The 24,658-nt window shown below is 36.6% G+C and overlaps 1 protein-coding gene across 1 annotated transcript in view; it reads right to left on the reverse strand.

Moving 5' to 3' along the window:
- Positions 1-24,658, reverse strand: part of LOC109053297 (plexin-A1-like) — a 38,461-nt gene that overhangs the window by 6,418 nt on the left and 7,385 nt on the right. Inside the window, exons 2-5 of the mRNA XM_042725206.1 lie at positions 8,813-10,174; positions 2,619-2,801; positions 2,136-2,137; positions 561-597 (exon numbers count right to left, since the gene is read on the reverse strand). Coding sequence (XP_042581140.1) covers positions 561-597; positions 2,136-2,137; positions 2,619-2,801; positions 8,813-9,988 — 1,398 coding nt within the window. The 5' untranslated portion in view covers positions 9,989-10,174. The remainder of the gene's footprint in view (positions 1-560; positions 598-2,135; positions 2,138-2,618; positions 2,802-8,812; positions 10,175-24,658) is intronic.

Raw genomic sequence — 24,658 nt, forward strand, 5'->3', positions numbered from 1 at the left:
CCATTAATAACAGTGATTTAAACTCTGTACAAGCACGCACCCACTACTAGTGACCATCACTGACAACATTAGAAAGAGTGAGCGAGACAGAGATCAAGTGTCTCTATAAACTGTCATCTGCTGAGGTCATGGAGGTCAAGAGGTCAGTGGGTCAGTAGATCAATCCTGAGCTTACAAGAAGTTCAACTTCTAAAAACAGCAAAGTTCAAACCAACCCTCAGGATTAGCGTCTGATGACACGATATGCATCAAAATCACTGTTTATATTCGTTTTGCTTTATACTTGACACTGTATTCTGGGTGTGTGGTAAAAGAGGAACAACAAACACCTGCTATTGACACTCAAGACCAGAAAAGATCAACGGAGGAATCCACAGCAGTTTGGAGCCATAATTAACAACATAATTACAGAGAGAGCGGGGCTGGCCGACTTTACAGTGACTTCAGACCACAGCATGTCTGTGTGTGTGTGTGTGTGTGTGTGTGTGTGTGTGTGTGTGTGTGTGTGTGTGTGTGTGTGTGTGTGTGTGTGTGTGTGTGTGTGTGTGTGTGTGTTCGGCCCAGTTGGCTCGTCCATCTGTTGTTGATTTGACCAGACTGAATCATCTAGTGCGGTAAACCCAGACGGGAAGAGCTCAAGACAGGCTCCTCGTGCCCAAACAGCTAAGATAAATGTATAAGAGTAATGGTCAACCGATATATTTTTTAATGACGTATATCACATCACACTATTTAATTCAGAGATTAGCAGTTGTGCAACTAAATTTCTTTTACATATTTAATAAAATAAATCTTACATTTTTAAATTTTAAAATGAATCACATTGAAGACAAACATTATTTGAACTTGATAAAATAATTTAAAAACTAAAAAAATAACATTTATATTTTTAATTTCTTTTATTCTAACTTATAACTTCTTGATTCAAAATAAATGTCCTGCTTACAACATGTTGTTCAAACAGAAAAAATTATTTGGGCAAATAAAAATGCTAAATATCGGCCGATATATCGGTCGACCACTTATTTTTAATGTACGAGCGGACACTAGCATATCTGTATCCTGAATGTGTGATGCTTCCAGTTATTTTAGCTGTATAAAAATAATATTATTTTTGTGTTATATTATAGCCTGTTATGCTCCTCGATATTGCATAAAAGAAATTGACATTTGCTATAACATTATTTTAATTTATTACAATAATCATAAGCACTCTTGTTTGTATTGCAAATAGTTTTAGGGTTTCCCTGCACTTTTGTTATTTTTCTAGGTATTCAGCAGTGAATGAATCTGAAGTCTCACACATTCACAGTAAATGGCTTACTTCTGCATTGAAACTCTGATTCTGAACTGATTTGTGTTCACACTAAAAGACTAAATATGAAAAGAGTCCTAATGCTACAAACCGATGAACCTGAAACATTAAAAGGGAAAGATTATTTGTGTAACTAAAGACACACGATGCTGTGTGAGAAGAGCACTTCTGTGACTGACTGTCATACATGACAATAAGCTGCTGGGTATTTCATTCACATCTTCAGTCCGTCTCTCAGGGATGGACCGAGTCTGTCCTCCATTTCACATCTCAGTGAATCCATCATGTGATGCTCCAGTGAGTGTGAACACACACACACCATGGTGAAAGCACCTCAATCTGAGCTCATCATACACTCACCCACCTGATGCATGCTGCACATTTCACACTTCAAAACCGCAAAAATGAACCACGATGCCAAACTACTCCTTGAATACTTGAGCCAAAGCACACTGTCCCACTTCAGAAATGCCTCAAGCTCCAGCTGTTTTTCAAAAAGTCTTACAAATAAAAATAACGTGTGCATCTGTGATTCATTTAATGGTGAATGCTATATTATCGCATGCAAGGTCTCAATCATCTCCAAACATCTGCTGTAGACATCTACACCATTTAATATGTACATACAGTCCCAAGCACAACAACTGACTTAATCAGCATTCCTCACTGGATAATAACATGCTTTAGCTTTAAAGGCAACATTAAAACAGCATTTGCCATTGTTAACTTTAACCAACAGTTCAAGCCTAAGTGATATCAGATAAAAATCGGTTCCAGAAGCAAGGAAATTTGATAGATCTTTCAGAATATAAGCAGGAACATCTATTAAGAAACTAAACCGGATCGGTTTTGATTTCATGTTCTCTTTAACAGTTTTCTCAGTTTAACTAGTTGGTTGATGGTTTCTATTAAACCTGAAGTAGTTTATCATACAAGTCATTTGTATTTAAAACGAAAAAAGAAATTTCTTGGAATAATATGCATCAACAAATCAGTCACACATGAAGAAACTAAACCTGATTTAATGTTTCCTTTAACAGATTTGTCAGTTTAACTAGTTGTCTGATGGTTTCCGCTTCTCAAAGCCTAACAATTCTCCATCATCATAGCAACTTTAAACAAACTTATGACACAAAACACCAAGACTGCATCATAAACCCTTTAGGAAATACAATTTTCTTGCTTTCTGCAATAGGTTAAGTCAACCAAACAAGGAGGTTCTCTAAAATAAAACCCCAGAAGATACCTATAATGCACACAGAGTATCCAAAGACCATAAGATGTGAAATTCTGCGACTCTTACCTTCTTCATTCGGCCGTTGCGTGTTCCTGCGAAAACCACCGTGTTTCCGCGGTAATCATAAGCAGCTACCGAAGTCATTCCGTCATCTTTGTCTATGAAGAGCGGAATGCCCTCGATAGTGCTGGTGCCCCCTAGAGGCTGGTTAAAATCCTGCCCGCAGAAGTTATCGTCGATCTGGAGAGGCTGGAAGAGACAAACGGAGGGAGGGTTAGAAAAAGGGACTCCACCTAAAGGTCAATGCTTGGGTAAGACGGACTGTCACAGCAGGTTTTCCTAAAAACAATATCAGTGGAAGTCACACACACACACACACACACACACACAGCTGTAAGGTTATTTATCACATGGATGACAAAATGAGGTCACTGTATTGCAGGAAATCCTAGAAAGTGGACGTAAGAACATGAACGTTAAACAGTGGGAAAAGGCTAACAGATATTTACAATAATTATAAAACCAATTTACTGTTCATTTCATTTCCCAACGGACTTTAAAGTATCTGTTATTTATGTGATATATACACTACCGTTCAAAAGTATTGGGTTGGTAAGATTTTTAAAAATGTTTTTGAAAAGTCTCTTCTGCTTACCACAGAATTTAGTTGATTAAAAATAATAAAAAAATATTATTACAATTTAATATAACAGTATTCTATGTGAATATATGTTAAAATGTAATTAAAATCTGTGATCAAAGCTGTATTTTCAGCATCAATACACACATAATGTGTCACATGATCTTCAGAAATCTTTCTAATATACTAATTTGCTGCTCAAGAAACCTTTCTGATTATTATAAATGTTGAAAACAGTTTTGCTGCCCAATATTTTTGTGGAAACCGTGATACATTTTATTTTCCAGGATTCAAAGATGAATAGAAAGTTTCAAAGAACAGCATTTATTTGAAATAGAATACTTTTGCAACATTATAAAAGTCTTTACTCTCACTTTTGATCAATTCAATTTCTTCTTGATGAATGTAAATGTAGATGATAGATAGATAGATAGATAGATAGATAGATAGATAGATAGATAGATAGATAGATAGATAGATAGATAGATAGATAGATAGATAGATAGATAGATAGATAGATAGATAGATAGAGAAGTGAAAGTGAAGTTACATACAGCCAAGTATGGTGACCCATACTTAGAATTCGTGCTCTGCATTTAGTCATACTCTCTCACCATTAGGCCACGACTTCCCCCTAAGGACTTCCCTTACTATATATATTAAATACCCAAAGATTTAAACAGTGTTCATGCATAGACTTTTTCCAATAATTATTTCACCATTTCATGTATTCACCATTTTTATGCATGCATTTTATTTTGGAAACTATCGCATTAGTAGAGTATTGTGTTTGGAATGAATGAATTAATTACTCATCCTATAAAACAAACCAATGAACTGAATAATGATTTTACACGACTACTTTAAAAATTACACTGTAAAACATTTTCACCTATTTCAACTTAAAAACTTATGCTGTCTTAAATGTTTAAGTATAATCAACTTGGTTGCATTAGTAATTTCAATTTAAACTAGATTAAAATAGTTTGTCAAGACAAACTTTAGGTTGGCTTGGGAAAGCCTGAAAGTTTAAAGCAGTTGCAAAAGCTGAAGTTTGAAAATTTAGATTGATTAGATAGATGCTGATCATTTGTTTCTAGCATGTTTTTATCATGATTAGCCTGTTACTAGCATATTGCTGGCATGATTAGCATGTCACTAGCATGATTAGCAAATAACTAGCATGTTGTTAACATGATTAGCAAGTGACTAGCATGTTGGTAGCATGAAGAGCAAATAACTAGCATGTTTCTAGCATGATTAGCATGTATATTAAACTTACTTACTTAGAAAATCCAGATCTCGTATAAAAAATAAAAAATAAAGTTGAAATTGCTGAAGTTGTTTGATTAAAGAAATGTAAAAACATAAGTTGTCGTGACTTACTGACATCACTTTTTTGGCTTCTACAGAAGCATTTCTTACGTAACCTGAAGCTCATTCTAAATCATTATCGATATACACAGAGATTCTGAATGGATTGTTTACTTCCAGAATCCTGTTCTGTTTTATTGCCAGTGTACAGGAAGTTCCTCGCTGACGGAATCTGTGCCCACACAACTCCAATGAAAGAACAGAACGTGAATGCCGTCCATTCACAAAATTCCACTCATTATTCACAACCACATATTTTGAAAGAAGTTTAAACAAACATTGCTTAAAGTTTTTAAAAAATGTTCAAAGGGCAAAATATTTTTGGCTAACTTGCCACACTTTACAACTGTACCTTGGAAAAGAAAACTCCTGAAGTGAGCTAAATCTGACAAACCCTTCCTCTGGTCAAGAAGGTTAAAATGATTTAAATTAAATGTTGTGAAATGTTCTTTTAGGGTTAGAGTTTAGGTTAGTCTTTGCTTTATATATAAACAACAGTCTGTGGTATTTGCTCATTCAGAAGGCTAAGTGTGTGTGTGTGTGTGTGTGTGTGTGTGTGTGTGTGTGTGTGTGTGTGTGTGTGTGTGTGTGTGTGTGTGTGTGTGTGTGTGTGTGTGTCCTCTAAAGCCGCCCAGACACACATCAATAACCTTTCTTTCTCTCTGTCTTTCTCTCTTCACCTCCCCTTTTCTCTTTGTTTTTCTTTCTGTCTTAATCCATCCAGAAGAGTCTCTAGCTCACAGCAGGAAGAAAGGAGAGAGAAGAAAGGAAAGAGGAAGGAGTCAGATGGGCATCAATTCACTTAGCAAACTCGCTTTTTCTCCTCTGAGCTAAAAACCTGATGTCAAGCAGTCAGACACTCGCACACACACTGAAAGCTCGGCTGGGGGATTTATTTATCGCTCTGAAAACATCAAAAGTAATTTAATTCAACGTCTTTATGCCATCATGAGATGAGCTTATTTTAATATCAGCCTTGTGTAGTCAGACTTTAAACTATTAGCGTAAAGGAAATCCCTGTGAACGGCTGTACAGAAAACAGCAGAAATTTGTACTGGATAGAGTTTTACACTAAGCGCAATGCAATGAATTATAGAACTGCCTTCTTTGTAAAGATATACAGTAGAGTAAAATGAGGCTAAAGGCACACCTTAAGTAAAAAATGTGCTTTTCACTGCACCTAAAATGTATAATTGAAGAAAAAAAATATACGTTTGTATTGAACATTAAATGGAGCAACAGATTTTGTGTGAAAATAAATCTTACAACTCTATTTTGTTTAACAATCTTATAAATGTATAAGGTGACTCACCAGCATGGGGCAAAAGGCACACAGTATTGATACATACTTCAGCTAAATTTTTTTTTTTTTTTTTTTAATAATGTCTAAGTTAATACTTGTTCAAAACAATCACGTTAGCAAAGTTTGTACTATTTTCTGCTTATTTTGAAAAATAAAATAATTATTTTTTGTTCAATAAATAATAAACGTCATTAAAATGTTATTATACAAATATATTTTAAAATACAGAAGCAAAATGATTTTAAAAAGTAATGATTTTGAAAGCATTGAAGGAGATCTAGATCTAATGATATAGATTTACAGTAGAAACAACAATTTATATTCTATTATATAATATGATTAATATCACGTTTTTAAATATGATGGTTTCATTCTAAACATGGCGATTATCTCACCCAACACAATATATGTATGTGATAATTTGTGATTATTTGGCCCAAAGCAGGCCTCTCAGAAGGTCATGAGCGCCTATTATTATTTTTTGCATTTAGGATCAGAGCTCTAGTCCCATTGCTATTTCACACTCGATTGACGGCTGATTTGATGCAGTATTCTCTCAATCCTCATGGGTCACACAGACAAGATGAGCATTACGTTCACTCAAAAGTGTGTGCGCTAAAGTAATTACATTCTCTCACAAACACGAACAAACATTCACACTTTACTAGTGAGGTGAAAACTAATGCAAGACTAAACATGTTGCAGAGGGACATACCAATACACACACACATATAACACCACAACAATAGACATGCTGTGTGTGTGTGTGTGTGTGTGTGTGTGTGTATGAGAGAGATGTTTTCAGACTGCTGATTATGTGTCTGCTCAGGGCAGAGGCGAAACCAAACACAGCACATTCCAGAGGGAGAGTGAGCCGGAGAGAGACATGTGACTGTTTAAACTATGTTTAGAATTTAAGCGTTAAACGAGTTATATTAAACAACATGCTGTCTGATCTGATCAGCGTGAATCATTTGAGCAGCACCAGATTTTCAGCATTCTGTTCTGATGAGATTTAAACGGCTCATTTCTGTCAATGTGAGTAAGAACACATTACAGGAGCGGCACTTCTGCCAGACGTACGGCATTACAGAGGTTAATTAGCAGTGCATTTAATCACTGACGTCAAGCAGCACGCCAACAACAACCAAAGTATAATCAAAAGGAATAGTTCATCCAAAACCCAGAAAGTGTAATCATTTACAAACCATTATGTCACTGCAAACTCATCTGACATTCATCTTCAGGTCAGTAAATGACAGAATTTTAATTTTTGAGTGAATTATTCTTTTAATGTCCATTATGAAGGCCGAACAATGTCAATATGTTTCTGTTGTGGTTTTAAAAACCCTAAGCCCATTTTAATCTGATAAAGATTTTCATAAAGTGAAAAGGTCATTTGTTTGGAAACAATATTTTGAAACATTATTTACATTTTCCACCACGGACTGTGTGATAAGCAGACACTTTAATTTCTATTTAGATGGCAAAAATAAGAAACTTTCTTTAACAGTTTTTTTAAAACTAGCAAACTACCTCTGAACAAAAATAAAAATTATAAAGGGCTTTTTGAAACTGAAATAAAAATTTGTGTGTCATATGAAAGGCTCTAAAAAAAATATAACACCCCTATATGCATCCTGGATGCAGATCAATTCAATGAAACCTGAGCATTTGGACTCACAGAGTGAAACTCGTTCAGCATTCAACCGCTCAAGGTTGAAGAAGTTTTAAAAGCAGCACTGTAATTGCCACCGAATCACTAATTGACTAGTTAGTTGGACGAGTAGTCAACCATCTATAGGATCTTCCAGAATTGTTTCACACTAGAATTTTAGGACTGAAATTTGAGCTCAGTTATGTAAAGGCCAGGCATAACCAGAATTAAAAATGGCCATAAGCAAGGATTTAAAAACACACTAAACCAGTGGTAAGCACAATGTGAGGAGCCCATTATTATATATTTGAACTTTATGAAACATAAAATAGTGAGCTTTGGATGATTTCTAGTGTTGAAGTATTCAGACATCACACATTTAGCCACTCTATATCCCTGTTTTGCTTTACAAAAATGTCTTTCATTCTCTATTATTCCACCCGCTTAGAGCTCCACTGATAGACTTTGAATATAAAGAAAGAGCAAAGATCAAACCAATTTGGAATGAGTCAGAAAAATAAAAATGGGGATCTTTATCTCTGAGTGCTTGGTTAAATGAAAGCCATTCTTTGCCACTGAAAGCCCCAAGAAAGACGGAGCGAGTGAGACGAACAGAGACGAATGAGGAGAGAGAGATTAAGAGCGAGTGAACAAGAGGACGAAAAGCAAGCCCTGGTCCCAGCGGACTCTGATGGCAGAGAAGATGGGATCAAGCCTCGCTAAACGAATTAGATAGCATGAGCGAGAGAGCAACTCATGAAATTTACTCAACTCCCCTAATGATGTTCCTGTCTGACTGAATAATGGAAGCACTTGGGAGAAAGACAACGAGAGAGAATGGACGCAAAAGGAAACAGGAGGTGGGTGACAGGAAGAGCGCTTGTGATATTTATATTCTACAACAATGTAAATGACGTTAGACTATTAGACACAGTCAAACACAAGGTAATAGTCTAGGTTTTCAGGTTCTCACCAATGATTATACAGTAGTCTTACTCTTATCAAGGGCCGTCTTTAAATTTGCAATCACCAACCCAATGAGTAGACTAGTCATCAAGAGGACTTTACTATGCCATACTCCTTAACATTCCCGGCCTCACAACCCTAGTCTGATCTACAGCTTCTCCACTTATATCTAATCACAATCACCCTTTGCACCAAGATAATGGAAGTTGAACTCTGGCAGGGGACATTTACTGAAGCACATCCATTCATCCAACCCAACAAATCAATCGTTGTAGCCATGCAGTGTGTCTTAATGGCCTGCTATCAGAGAGTGGACTTACCGAGTTGATGCATGGTAGCTCCTTGTTGAGTAGCCAGGGCAAAGACAGCCTGCCCTCTCCTCTATAGCATGACTGAATTCTTTCCTTGATCTTCTCCTTTATTTTCGTCAGCGTGAACAGGCAGAGTGCCGACTCTTTTGGGGGTTTGGCCCGATTCTTCTGCCCTTGGGAGAAGACCGTAAACAATATGTCCTCTTGCTCGGACACTCCCAAGGAGTTTGCAAGTTGCCTTCCGGGTTTGGCCAAGTAGGCATCCTGGATCAGTCGATACTCTACGCCGTCTTTGGTGCATCCGATTGGGAACTCTACGTAGGAGTAGAACCTGGGATCATCGATACAAAGTCGGACGATCTTCGAGGTGAAAAACTGTTCCCCACTGGCATCAGGAGAAGTAAGTTGGGTATCCAGCTGCAAGGTCAAGTAGTAGACAAACTGCTCACTGCTAAAGCTGTATATGTAGTAGATGTCGAATGTCGGGAATTTGGACAGCGTATCCGATGGAATCTTCAGCTGGGAGGAGACAAACTCATCCTGGTGGACAAAGCTGAACATGTCAGCATCCTCCTCATTGGCCATCAACTTGCGGCTCGAAAGAGTTGGGAAGTACTCTGATTTACCATCGATGGGAGTTCCAATGAAAAGCTTGCTGATATGACCCTCAGAGATGATGACCCCGGACATGGTTCCCGACTCGACGACACTGGAGAGGTAGTGTTCCTTACGGTGGTGTGGCTCGCCAAGCTTGAAAAGGTCGTCCAGGCGCAGAAACTGACAGATGCCTTGCGAGGTGCTTCCACAAGCAATGAGTCGGTTTTGAGCATAGTCTATTAGCAGAAGCTTGTTCACATTACTATTTGGGGCAAGGTCATGGGGGCATACCTGTACACTTGGAGGTGGATAGCATTTCTCATTGTCCACTACGGGACCCGTCATATGACTCCTCAACATGGTCAAGTTGCTAGAAAGCTTGTAGATCCAGTTTACCGCGCCAACATACACATCCCCTGTATTGTTATGGATGGCTAAATGCGTTAGACCCCATTCAGGAGGCAAGAAGGACCTAAATGGCTCTGGGGATCCTTCAGAAAGGTGTGGGGATATGCAGACAGTCAGAAGCCCAAGGAGCACTACAGTCCTTGGGCTAATAAAGCATTGCGGCCCCTGCTGAGGCCTCATGTCTGCGCTGGCCCTCACAAGTGATGGATATGGTGGTCCACGCTATGTCTTCAATTGGGGGCCTTTAAGCAAACTCAACAAACAAGGAAGGGAGGCAGCACAGGCTTTACTGATTCAACGCTTCCTTGCCTTCTCACAAAACAGTCATCGACTTCAGCATCCACCTCAATTCCTCGTCCGGGGCTCCTGCAGGGCAAAAAAAAAAAAAAAAAAAACACATTATGAGTGCAAATGGAACATATACTTTTCATTATGCATCATTTCTCAAAGTCAAACAGTGAGGAAAGTGAGTAAAGACAATATCTTTCATTTTGCCACAAATCATTTAGAATCGCATGGTCACATGAGGTGAACCGTGTCAACTTTTAATTACTGAGACTGATAGCTCTGGGGGTGAAGATGGATTGGAGACGCACTGTATACAAACTCTTCACTATGCAACACCGCTGCTGTAGAGTTGGTCTTGGTTCAATACAGGCACAAGACATCCATCATCACAAGCGTCTGACAGCAGCTTTGTGCAGATGAAGTATGCAAGTACATAACAGTGCACCTTTAAAAGAGCCCTGAAACCAAGCAAGTATGAAGCAAGTGTTTGAGGTCTGAAATGCTTGAAGTTGTTCCGAACTTTACAAGGACAAGAAAATTATATTGTGCTGTTTCAAGTCAACTCGAAATGATTTATACACTTTGTCCTTTTCTAATTCACAGCTCTGACAATACAGATTGCAATGTAAAACATCGATGCATTGTGACGATTCATTTTTATCTGTATACCATGATTATACTGTATGATCCAATATTCTGTTGGGAAGTAGTGACAGACCAGTTAGCTGTGAAAAAAATATGCAATACACCAATTATTAGTAGTAAATGGGCCATAAGATTAGACCAGCAGCATCTGGGTCATAAAACCTCAAAACCAGCTCTGGATGGCCATTGCCCTAATCAAAGATTCAAGCTAATCAAGGTCTTCAGAGTTACTAGAAAATTACAGCTAGTTGAGTTTGAACAGGGTCTGAGCTAACAGATTTGAGAACCCTGGTTTAGACATTGATATTTAAAGTCAACAGATCAACAACCCAGGACTGATATCACACTTAATAAAGATCTGGTAACTCAAAATGGCATACATGAAACTTAACCCAAGTTTGCTCCAGGGAAACTCTGCCTGTAGTTATTTTGGATAAAAGCACCTCATAAAAATTACTACCGACTTAATTGTTAGAAAAACAGATTGTGACTCCGCTGATGATGAAAAAATAAATCCAAATAAACAAATCCGAGTTCACCTTCACCATTTCCACTGGGGGAAAAATGGGAGACGGAACTACAAAAACAGGAAAATCTCAGCGACAAGAGACAGCCGGAGGCAAGTGAAAACTGTGAAAGATAAAGGAAATAAAAAGGGGAGATAGGGAAGATGGAAAATGGGAAGAATGTTTTCCTTTCTCTCTCCTTTTCTTCGCCCATTTCTTATCTCTATTGCTTTTTTCCTGTTCGGGTGATTGAGGGCCTTCTTATCTGTCCATCATTCCCCAAGGACGGGATGATGGGAAGTGGCGTCATTCCACAGAGCTCCAGAAACATGCGTCAAAATGGACCGGAAAAGTGAAAGTATTCCTATGTCTATCAGTAGAGAAGCAACAAACTAAAACGATTCCATTTCAGAGATGAACTGCGATCGTATTTTATATAGAAATTGAGAATTATTCTGTTAATTTTCCAAACAAGTAGTAAGGGAAATATATTCAAGCATGTTAGTACCATGGTATTCTTTGATGTACTACAAAAGTGCATGAACCATTCAGTACCATGCCATCACCATCACTTTACTATGGTACTGCCACCACATTAAGGCAAGTCGTAAGTTATATTTTGTGTCTGTTGATTTACTATGTGTAATATTTGTGTGCAAGTGTGTGAAATACAGAATGAAAGAAAAACAGAAAGAGGTAGAAACCTGTACGAGATTCCTAAACCTCATTTCTCTTCATTTGAGCGGATCTGTCATGACAGAGTTGACCGTAAATATCAAACCAAAGTGCACCTGTGTGTCCTCCTACAGCTCTCTGGCAATGAAACAGTTGAAACAGTCAACACACAAGTATTTGTAGCGAGATATGAGCAAGAATGAGAATGGAAACGAATGAATGTAAAAATATAAATGAAAGAATGTCTCCCTGAACGCCTCAGAAAGTACTGACAACTGAGGAGAATTATCAATCTCATCAAGAGATAAAAGAGATTCTTGTCTAACATCCCTGAAGGCTTTCTTTCATCTTGTGTTCTCATCTTCCACTTTTAGATTTGCCAATTTCCCATGAGTACCTGCACTTCAGACGATCAGTAACTGCTTAAATGACACCAATCAATGAATCCACAAGCACCAAATGACTGAAACGGCCACTGAATATATATGTATATGCCTATGCAAGCTGCCGTTATCACAGATGTTGTTATTTGCTTCATGGATCTCAGTCTAGCTCAATATTATCACTGGCATCAGTTGTGTCAAATGAGCCGCTTGCACAATTTCTGCCTACAAACCGCAGACAGACTATTGTGCAAACACATTACAGTCATATAACCTTTATTTACTGACACATCTACCACAAGCTTTATGTACAAGTAACCGAAAACTAATATACAGAAAACTTTTTAAATGTTAATTTAACATAAATACTATATTATTAACAACCTCCGCATCATCATAGAAATGCAACGCAATGCAAAAACGTAAATAAATAAATAAATAAATAAATAAATACACTTCACGCTTTGGGCAAGAAATGTCCCTGACAGGTTTCACGAGATTCTCCCTAGAAACCACCTCACACCAACGAAACAAGCGCTGGAGTACATTTCAGCATCAGGAACATGAGACACAGTTAATATGGAAGTCAATTCATTCTCCATTTTTCCCACAGCTGCCCGAGGACACGTTATTCTGAGTCGTCTCACAGCCCCTCTGCTTCAGAAAACAGAGCATAAATTCACGTCCACACGCTGCGGACAGACCTCTAAACCCGTCTCCTCAGATAATAGCGAGTGGTGGCAGGCGGCCGGCTGATTTATTACTTGTGGCATATCAATTACAGCACCCGCCTCTCAGATGGAGCGCGAATCGAATACACACAGAATACACTCCGAAACAGACGTGTATAAAACACATACACAAAGCAATATGGTAATATGATCATGTAGTCTAGGTTGGTGAGTTGGGGATGAGAATGTGTATGTGTATGTTTTGGCTTTGGAATAAAAATAAAAAATTAAAAATTTTAAAAAAAAGTATGATACGCATTCTCTGCACAATATGCATATCTAAATGATTTGCTACATTTGAAAACAACTGCACACAGATACTCAATCCCACAATGCAACGTGCTCGACAAGACTTTCCATACTGTAAAAATGTTAAAAACAAAGATAATTGGAGTACATTTTACAAGAACGTAATATGAGTCAAAATTCACATTTAATTCAATGCATTCTTTGCTGTTCGTTTGTGAAATTCACTATCAATTTCTGAGCAAAAACTGTTTCTATACCAAATTTGTACTTTAAGCAATATTGAGTATAATTTTTAAATTGGAAAATACACTATTAAGTTTATTAGAATTAAAGAATTAAAATATTCTATATTTAAATATTACAAACAATATATTTAAATATATATTTAAGCAAATTATAATATTGGAGTAATTTTTCATATTGAGCTGCTTGAATACTGATCTGTTAAACAGGACAGGAAGGAAAACACGAGTTCACAGGAAGTGGCCAGTCGGCAATGACACAGTCATTTCACAACTCGTTATCACACTAATCAAAGAGTGAATAAGCCCCAGACACACGTGTTTATCCAGCAGTACACACAGATGTGTCACTGAAGAAACCGTATGTTTATATCCAGCCTGTGCATGGAGCTGTGTAAATGTATCCTTGCACATGACAATCCAGCATTTATGATCTGTATGCTTAACTGTCACACAATGTTTCCCCGAAAAAAACACAGTTTCTACAGTAAAACAATAAATCAAAACATGAACTCATTATCTGATCTAAATATCTTTGAATAAGACCGAAACCACCCAGCAACCATTCAGAACACCATAGCAACCAAACAAAACACTGTAACAATAAAACAGCAACATTCTTGTGTTTGCCTGAAAAAAATGCAAATGTAAAAATGTAACTATTAAAGTGAAATTAAATTGAGAGATGTTTGTCAGAATGTTTGTGATTTCACTGATTTTACACTGATTTCAGCCGCAAAAGCATGTTTTTCTGCACTAAAGCAACGGCTTTTCTCAGCACCCTTGGCCCATGTATTTGTCCCGTAAGGATTTATCTTAAAGTCTTGGTTAAAGAGTTATAAGCCATGAACTAAGCCAACCATCTGCAAGGAGAATCACAAATTTTCAACAAAATGGCAAAGATACAAAACTGTGAACTTAAAGGCTATGATGTGTAAAAGAACAACAATCCCTGACAATCAAATTAAAATAGTCATAAATAAAGAGTTTGATTATTTTATTGGTTTCATATATTTATACAATATATTTCCATGCACTGGAAGATATGCATATATAGATATATACAGAAATATTAGTAGTTTTAGAGCACAGGGACTTTTATTATGTCACGTGTAGAGCTTCATGGGAATGGAAGAGTGGCATGATTTGCTTGTTGCAGTTCCTGATTTAGTTCGCATAATCATGTGCAATTATGTGTTTTTAACTAGAAATCCCGCTGTTACATGAATATTTCAAAATTTGTTTAAACAACGTAGGCTGATTATTAAACAAAAGCATATACCGTCCATCAATTAACAACCTCATACATTGCAGAAGGTCTGTTTTTAACAGTTTATGTAAGTCATTGTACGTTGGAAAAAATTAACTATTTTTTACTTCTGATTGTGGTGCTCTATAACCTTATCCCTGACTGTTTTGCTCAGCAGACATGAAAGCATGAGTGTTTGTTGAGCCTTTAATATTTTGACTTCATGCCAGTCCTTCACAGCAGACTGATTCGTCTAGGAGTGTAAACCCAAAGCATTTAGGGATGTTCTGTCATTGAAATCATCCACACTGGAGAGTACGAAAGAGAAAAACAGAACGTTTTGTCTCAATTTATTTCAAAACCGACCAGGATGACCAAAAACCTTCCATTACATCACCTAGCTATTGGGATTACGAGACCGTTACCCAGAATCCCCTGCGCCGATGACTTGTGAGGGTTCAGCCTGTTAACATTCCAGAGGAAACGAGAGGAACCGAGTGAAGCAGCAACGTGTGAACGGTCTGTCTGTCCTTCTCTTTCCTGTTTCCTACTTTTGTAAGACGCAGTACAGCATGCACAGCCGAGAGATAAAACACTAGGTAACATTGTGCAAGTTCTTCAAATCAAACGGCTTCGTCACATTCCACAACAGCAGATGTGTGATCTGAGAGAACTGAAACATCTGAGCAGTCAATCTCACAATCACAGCATGATGTGCATAACATTTGCATGCATGCATATGCATGACACACAGAAGGATTGAATGATGAACTAGTAAAACAGGCTAAATGCTGCATTCACTCACCCGTCTCTATCGGCATTATTACATCATATCCATTGCCATGTTTTGTGATGAGTGATTATGATGCACTTTCAGTTCCAATCACATGGTGTTATGCAAATGAGCAAATTAAGTGAATTTTAGAAACGGATGGATTGTTTTTCCAGTGCAGTAGTGCATTACATGAAATCAGATGCATGTAGAACAGGTGAACACCTCTGGAGTCTGGAGTGCTTGTGCAATGACTGAACTACTAAACAAGGATTTAACTCTATACTATAAATACAACATAACTATAAAAAAGAACAATGCATAGTGCTCTATTTTACACTTTACTGCAATATTATCTTACAAAGCTTAGAAGTCATAAATAATCATGTGATTCCATCTTTAATGCGATTAGAAGATTTAAAAGATAATGCAATGTGTATGTGTTTTAAGCCTACACTGGAATTGGAAAAACAAAACTTTAATAACTTGATATTTTTCATATTTTATTTAGATTTTATTTAATATATTTTTAATATAATCACATTTCATAGATGAAAGACTTTCAGCATTTTAATTATACTATTAATATTATATAACTACCAAAAAGAATAACAATAGCAATATTATTTAGCTTACAAAGCCTTATAAAAACATCATAAATAATTGTGCGATTCCAAGTTTAATGCAATTAAATGACTTTGTGTTTGTATTTTAAGCACACACTTAAATTGAAAAAAAACAAGTTAAATTGTTAAGAACTTTTCATACTTTTAATAATTTATTTATATTGTATTTAATACATTTTATTATCATCTAAATTGCAACAATGAAGTCAAAAAATAATTGTTTAATATGATTAAATGGCGTGATAAAAAGGTAAAAATATATCCTACACACACACACACACACACACACACACAAAACACACACACACACACACGTGTTTTTTCCGTGTCTCTCTTGGTTGGGTTTCTGTCTGTCTCTCAGCATTAGAGGACTTTAAAACAGTCGAAGAGTGAAATTTTCCATCCGATTTGTTTTCTTGCTGTCTCAACTCTCGTTTTGTGACCTTTACAGACAGATAATTCTATTCTGTCCTGCGTCTCATTTGCTGTGGATTCATCTATGAGTGTGTGTGGGTGTGTGTGTGTGTGTGTTGACACGATTACTGTGAGCTAATGAATGCGTGTGTGAGCGTTCTGGACTCCCTCCTCTCTGTTTAGCATTCTCATTATCAGAAAGGCTACATTTGCATCTTAAACACAAATTAAACTGTTGCAAATTGAATTGCAGATTTGTGCCACTGCACACAGAAAGCGAGAGAGAGACGGCGAGTGTGTTCTGTAGAAAACAGGTGCTGACTGCAACTTCAGGGAAAGGTGATGATGTCACACATTTAGACGCTTAAAACTTTAACAGAGGAAAATGAAGCTTGAGAAGTTTAAAGATATTAAATTGCTGTTATTATGAACACACCTGAATTCACACAGCTGTTGTTCGCTTGAAGAACAGCATATGAAACATATGAAAACATACTGTAATATTAAAAGAACAGTTCATCATTTTACTCAAGTTCTTCCAAACCTGTATGAGTGTCTTTCTTCTGTTGAACATAAATGAAGATATTTTAAAGAATGTTTGTAGCCAAACAGTTGACGGTAGCCATTGACTTCCACAGTATGGAGAAAAATAAAATACTATGGAAGTCAATGGGGGCCAGTTTGTTTACCAACATTCTTCAAAACATCATCTTTTGTGTTTTGTGTTGTGCATCTTAACGGTGAGTAAATGATAGAAATTTCATTGTTTTGGGTGAACTATCCTTTAAACATACAAAATATACGATACAAAAAGCACATTTCTGAACATCATTGTACTTTTGATAATGCAGTTATATTCATGATTGAACACAAATGTGCAGGACTACGCACACACACTGAACGTTTAACACTTAGATTAGCACACAACGCAAATAGTGCAGTGTACAATAGCGGCGTGAGTGTTTGTATCCCGCAGATCCAAACTTCAACTTGCAGCTCAGACAGACAAAAGTAGCATCTGTGATAAACCAAGCAGCGGAGAATCCTCCAAACAGTGACTCACCCAGACAGACCAGCTCCTCTTCTTCACCGCTAAAACACTCTCACCTTGAGAGTCGGAGCGCTTTTTATTTGCATGCATGACATCAGTGTGTGGTTTTAACCTCTTAAACCTCAAGATTTACATCAGATACAGGTTACGTGTGTAAACACACAGGGCTGGGGGATATACTGACGATCTTAGATACAAAAATAAGGATTTTGCTTGTTTGCTACTTTAAAACTGTAGTTATTTAAACCACAGGTCACTCAATTTAAACTACAATCAACTTCATTAAAAATTAAATTGGTAACTATGCATAAACTACTAACAAAAAGTCACTAACTACATTGAAGCAATTTCAGGCAATACCACATTATATATATAATTATTATTTTTTTTTCAAATATATACAACTATCCAAAGATATAATTTATCATTTTATAATTTTTGTATTTTTATTGTATATTTTTTTTGATTCCTATTTTATGGGTTATTTATTTTTCTGGAACAATAATGAAACGTTTTATTATTCAAGGAAACACTAAATTGATCAAAGGTGACAGTAAAGACATGTATAATGCTACAAAAGATTTCTATTTCAAATAAATGCTGCTCTTTTGAACTTTCTATTCATCAAAGGTTCCAGAAAAATAAAATGCATCAGGGTTTCCACACAATTATTTGTCAGCACAACTGTTTTCAACATTGCTAATAATCAGAAATGTTTCTTGAGCAGCAAATCAGCATATTAGAATGATTTCTGAAGATCATGTGACACTGAAGACTGGAGTAATGATGCTGAAAATACAGCTGCGCATCACAGAAATAAATGACACTTTAACAGATATCCACATAGAAAACAGCTATTTTAAACTGTAATAATATGTTACAATGTTACTGCTTTTACTGTATTTTTGATTAAATAAATGCAACTTTGGTGAGCAGAAGAGACTTCTTTGAAAAACCAACTTTTAACAATGCAATGTGCTTCCATTTCTAGTGTGATAAAACCATAAAAGCAATCACCAAAAATCTTCTTCTTGCTCATTATTTGATCACAATGCAGAGTTAAAAGATTAAATACATTTTCCAAGATGATAACTGGAAGCAACACAATGATTTAGGTTGTATAGAAATACAGAATGTGCAGTATGTAGTAAGCTAGCACCATTTCATACAAAGCCAGTAACCTCTTCAGTTCAATAATAGTCTTAATTAGCATTTAAACACACTGTATTTGTCCATATCAGACACATCAAATCTGATCTTACTACGATGACAATCAAATAAATGCTCTAGTGCTAAGAAAACAGACTCACCTCAAATCTGATCAAAAACAACACAAAATGACATTCAACTCATTTAACCTCCATAATGTGTGATGTATTTTCAGCGGGAAATAACAGAGCCAGGCTTGATTTCATCCATCAGATTTTGATTGTATCATGCATATAATATTTTTTGGTTAACACAATTCTCCACCCACACCACTTTGATTGCACACAAAGACATTTCTGACTTTTTTTTTTAACGATTTAGATAGTTTTTTCCCTCCTCTCACATCATTCAATCAGACGCATTTATGCTGTAGTGTGTAGCATCTTATTTTTCCATAAGCACAGACAGACAGAAAGCGTCCCGGCGTGATGCGTGTGCACAGGATGCTCTCGGTGTCTCCTGCAATCATCTGTCTGACACCGGCGCAATCAAGACGCTGATTTCTCAGCGAAACCTCCAGCGGTGAAATCAAGCCAGCTGTGGTGTGATTGGCTGCACCCTGCGATCATAAAAACTCATGCAACTAATACAAAGAAACTGCACTCGCACAATCTGAGGAAACAGAGATGAGCAGCAGTGTACTGTGCCCTGCAAAAATTACTAACCCTAAAGCCTACTATGTCATATTTGATATGCAAAGCACAACATTGCTGATAAACCTGTCACACAATCTATTCCTTCTGTCATGTGACTGATGTTTAGACTTTTTTTTATCAAGTAAAAGTTATTTTAGTATAACTGTACAAACGTTCACTTTCAGCGTGTGCTTCACGTGTCTTTCTGCTGTCAAATCTTTACTGATTTTTACTGGACTGAAGCATCTTATTTTTACTTGATTATCCAAATATTAAAATCTCAAGTTAACCTATAACCTCCTTAAATCCACTGAAATGGTCAAGATGAGTAAAGTCGAAAATACGTCCTGAAATGCAAAAAAGAACGATTGCAACCTTTAAACCTGTACCTTACCATGCAAAAGTTTGGGATCAGTAAAGAAATTGACACTTTTATTAAGTGAAGAGGCATTAAATTCATTAAAAGTGGCAGTAAAAACATGCATGATGTTATAAAAGGTAAATATTTCAAATAAATGCTGTTCTTTTGAACTTTCCATTCATCAAAGAATCCTGAAAAGTAAAATGCATCACAGTTTCCACAAAAAATATTGGCCAGCACAATGGTTTTCAATATTGATAATAATCAGAAATGTTTCTTGAGCAGCAAATCATCATATTAGAATGATTTCTGAAGATCATGTGACACTGAAGACTGGAGTAATGATGCTGAAAATTCAGCTGCAGATCACAGAAATAAATTAAATTTTAACACATTAACATAGACAACAGCTGTTTTAAATTGTAAAAATTTAAATATTTTATTTTACCTTTTTATAACAAATTAAGCCTTTGTGAGTAGACAAAAGAGACTTATTTCAAAAACTTTTTTTAAAAAAATCTTACAAACTTTTAAAGGACAGTGTATAAATGCTTCAGTAGTAGCTATTTATTTTAAGTAGTTATATATATTTTTTTTTCACAACAGTAAAAACAGTAGAAAAATAGCGGCAGCTATGGATTTGAATCTCACACAATGCATCAAACTTGATTAAAATCAAGTTGTTTTAAATGCAATATATGACCCTGGAGCACAAATCCAGGTTTCAGATGATGTATAAGTCTCAGTTTTGAAAAATCAACGCTTATAACTGGTTGTGGTCCAGGGTCACATATAAGCTTTGGATAAAAGCATGTCCAAGGCGTAAATTAAAATATAATGCAAGACATAAAATAAATTATTACACCTAAATACAGTGGATTGGAGGCCACAAAACTCCCATTTTGTTTTCAAAGTGTCCTTCTAAAGGTGAAGTAGACACAACTGCAAAAACAATCGATGTTTTTTTCTGAAAATTTCCAATTGGTCAAGAAACAGGTAGTCCCGCCCCAAACTTACGCCATTGGTTGAATCAGAAGTTGACGTGTAACCGCTAAAAACAAACAGATCAATTGTTTTAAAAATAAAACATCAGTCACAGTGTTTCTCTCTTCAGTACCGACAACCAGAAACACGCACATCATCTTTAAACACTATAGCCAAACATTATTCTGTCTGACTACTACAAAACTGCAGACAAGTCAGTTTAATCAATCAATAATAAGCTCGTCTCACTCTGTGTAAACACCCAGCAGAGTGTTGACCAGAACAGCAGCTCGACGAGTTTCCCAGCTCTCCACACGGCTCGTGTTTCTGCGGGTGTGTTTGTGTGTTTGTAGAGCAGCCGCCAATGACAGACAGATCTGGTCTGATTCTTTGTTTGCGTCTGGCTGGCACGACCCGTTCCTCTCCACTCACCGAGCCAAGCGGCCCGGGACAATCTCCTGCACGCCGGCCAAACGCCAGCCAGAAACCCGTCCGATGAGAGCCGAAGGGCGCAGGAGGGAGCGAGCAGGCCACAGCCAGAGAAATATGCACCGTTGTAAACTGGGACAATCCCAGATCAGATCATCCAACCAGATGCACCACATTCCCCCGGCCGTGAGAAACGCTCGAGGACCAGAGAGAGAGAAAACAACAGGGTGGGAAAGCTTCCTGCATCACTCATTCATCCAATCACACACTCTTTACGTGTATGAATGAAATCTGATTACTCATCAATGACTGGGAATAAAAGAATTGGAGAGCACACAATACAACACAACTGTGACCAATCAAACTCCGCTGTAATCATCTATTTCTACAACACCCACTTCATGACACCAGTACCATCGTGAACTGTGTCTCTAAAGGAGAAAAAGGGTTTCTTTAGTTTTTTTCTTTTAAATATTTAAATGTAGCATAACTTACATTTAAATGCAATAATTTAATTTAAATATATTATATGCAACAACTGCACAAACGCTAAATTATGACAATTAAATATTAAAACTGTGCATCTAAAAAAAGATTTGCATCTCAACAAACACGATGAGTCACTGTCCACCAACATCCCACTTCTTACAAAAACCACAATAACCAACAAATCTCCATGACCTTCTTTGACAAGATGAACAGCCTCTCACACAGCTCAACGGGTTAAGCTCAAATTAACACCGTTGTTGTAGTTTGGCCTCGGCGTTCATTTGCATCAGCCGCTCGCATGGGATAAACATTCCCCCTTCTGCAGACAATGCACCAGAGACTCTCCGGACCTCTGACCAACACAAAAGCAGCGAAGACAAAGAGTGAGAGCGAGAGAATGATGAGCGGCAGAGAGACGGATGAATGCGGGGCTGTTGAAGGGGTCAGGGGCGGCATGTTCATGTGGGACACTCCACTGTTACACACATCACTGAGCAGCGCCATGGAAACACACTGTGATGGTAGATATGTGTGAACCTGTAGAGTCTGCTGTACAGTTTACACTATGGTTTAAACTACTGGTCAAAAGTTTTTTGGGTTTTTTTTGACCAGTGTTTGTGAAGAAGTCTCTTCTGCTCACCAAAGCTGCTTTTGTTTGATCCAAAACACAGCAATAACAGTAATATTGTGAAATACTCATTCTGTTAAAATGTACAATATTATTACAATTTAAAGTGAAAATTTGTTAAACTGTAATTTTGCTAGTTTTCAGCATCATTACTCCAGTCTTCAGTGTCACATGATCTTCAGAAATCATTCTAATATGATGATTTGCTGCTCAAGAAACATTTCTGATTGTTATTTATTTTGGTATTAGTTGCATACAAGTTTTTTTTTTTTTCAGGATTCTTTGATGAATAGAAAGTTCAAAAGAGCAGCATTTATCTGAAATAGAAATCTTTTGTAACATTATACACTGTTGTTCACAATCTGAGGTCAGTAGGAATTTTCGATCTTTAAAATTAAAGAAATGAATATTTTATTCAGCAAAGATGCAATAAGTTGATCGAAAGTGACAGCAAAGATTTATAATGTTACAAAAGCTTAACATTTCAGCTAAATGCTGTTTGCTTTTGAACTTTCTATTCATCAAAGGATCTTTTAAAAAAAATGAATCACTGATAACTGATAATCTGTGTATCATTGATAATAATCAGAAATGTTTCTTGAGCAGCAAATCAGCATATTAGAATGATTTCTGAAGATCATGTGACACTGAAGACTGGAGTAATGATGCTGAAAATACAGGTTTGCGTTACAGAAATAAATTACGATTTACGTAAAACAACTAATTTAAATAGTAAAAAAATATTGCACAATGTTTTTGCTGTATTTTGAATAAAATAAATGCAGACTTAATGAACAGAAGCGACTATTTCAAAAATATTACTGTTCTAAAACTTTGACCAGTGGTGTATATTGGGCAAAAAAAAGGTCAAAATCCCATACCAAGTAAAAAATATAGTCTACACTTTTAAAAAATATAGGTTCCCAAGTGGTTTTCGCGCAGCGATGCCATAGAAAACTATTTTGTGTATTAATTTGCTTAACCTTATCTGTTGGATTGTGTCTACCAAGTAAAAAAAAAAGGAATATAATTAAATGAGATACACAGCCTTTCATTTATAAAGCAGACAATTATTCAATTATCCAAATGTAGGCACTATTCCATGGTTGTTTAATATGTAAAACATTTTGTGGTTGAATTTCCAGCTAATATAACCATATCTTTATATATACCATAACCATGATCTGAAATTGAAGTAATATGGCGTGATAAAAGAGTCAGACTTTGGTCAAAAACACGCAAATGCCTGTTTCTTCATCTCACGCTGCTGGAATGTTAGTAATGTGAAAACAGGCTCCTTAAAAGGTGCAGTGAAGTGTGAAATGACAACATTAACGCAGTACAGAATTCACAGATTACACTATCAACGCACACAACAGCCTCTCTGATATCAGATACGCTGATTGAAGGATTAGAAGGAAAAGTCATTCTGTAATCTAAGAGAGCTTTTGGCCATCGCAGACACACACACACACACGCCCTGCTCCAAAACCCTCTCGAGGCAGCATTTAAAAGCTTTATAAGTCTACCATATGCCATGAAGGTATGCAGAATATTTATGCCGCCTTCTAATAAGATCCTATATTTCATGCCAGAAACACATGCATTCTTCACGAAGAAGGCAATCCTTGAAAACACTGTGCTGAGATCAGTGGTGAAAAAACAAACATCCATAATGGTGGACAAAATGGGAGAAATCATCATACAAGTCATTCAATACCAATAATATAGTCAATTTTACCCAATATGTGTGCGATGTATTTTTATACTAGCTAGAGAACTGCATCATTTGGTTAGCAACATGCTTCTAATGGGTTTTGTCCCCACAAAAATGGTTGGACAAATTTGTATAGATTGATTTGACGATTTGAAGATTGGTTTCCTTTTTGTGCAAGTTGCTTTGAATAAAAGCAAATGCTAAAAGCATAAATGTAAATCTAAATGTAAAATGCATATTCTTAGAACCAGTGAATCGAGTCTCTCCAGCATGCATTTCTCAAGAGGAATTTCATTTCTATGAATTGTTGCCAATATAAAGCGTTACAAATCAGTCACTTATGATTTTTTCATCTCAGATGTATTTTTAAAAGGTAGCTGACTATGTAGGCAGTAGACAGCTCACTAGATTGTAAAACAGAGCTAACTAATAATTAAATGAGGAGACAGTAGCTCACATACAAACACACAGCGCTACTGAAATCTACAGACAAAATGCAAACAGCATTAATGCGCTCATTTGCATGCATATAATCCTCAGTGCTGCTTTCAGCTCTCGCTGTAACGT

Source organism: Cyprinus carpio, chromosome B6 (genome assembly GCF_018340385.1).
Source record: "Cyprinus carpio isolate SPL01 chromosome B6, ASM1834038v1, whole genome shotgun sequence".
Taxonomy (NCBI): Eukaryota; Metazoa; Chordata; class Actinopteri; order Cypriniformes; family Cyprinidae; genus Cyprinus; species Cyprinus carpio.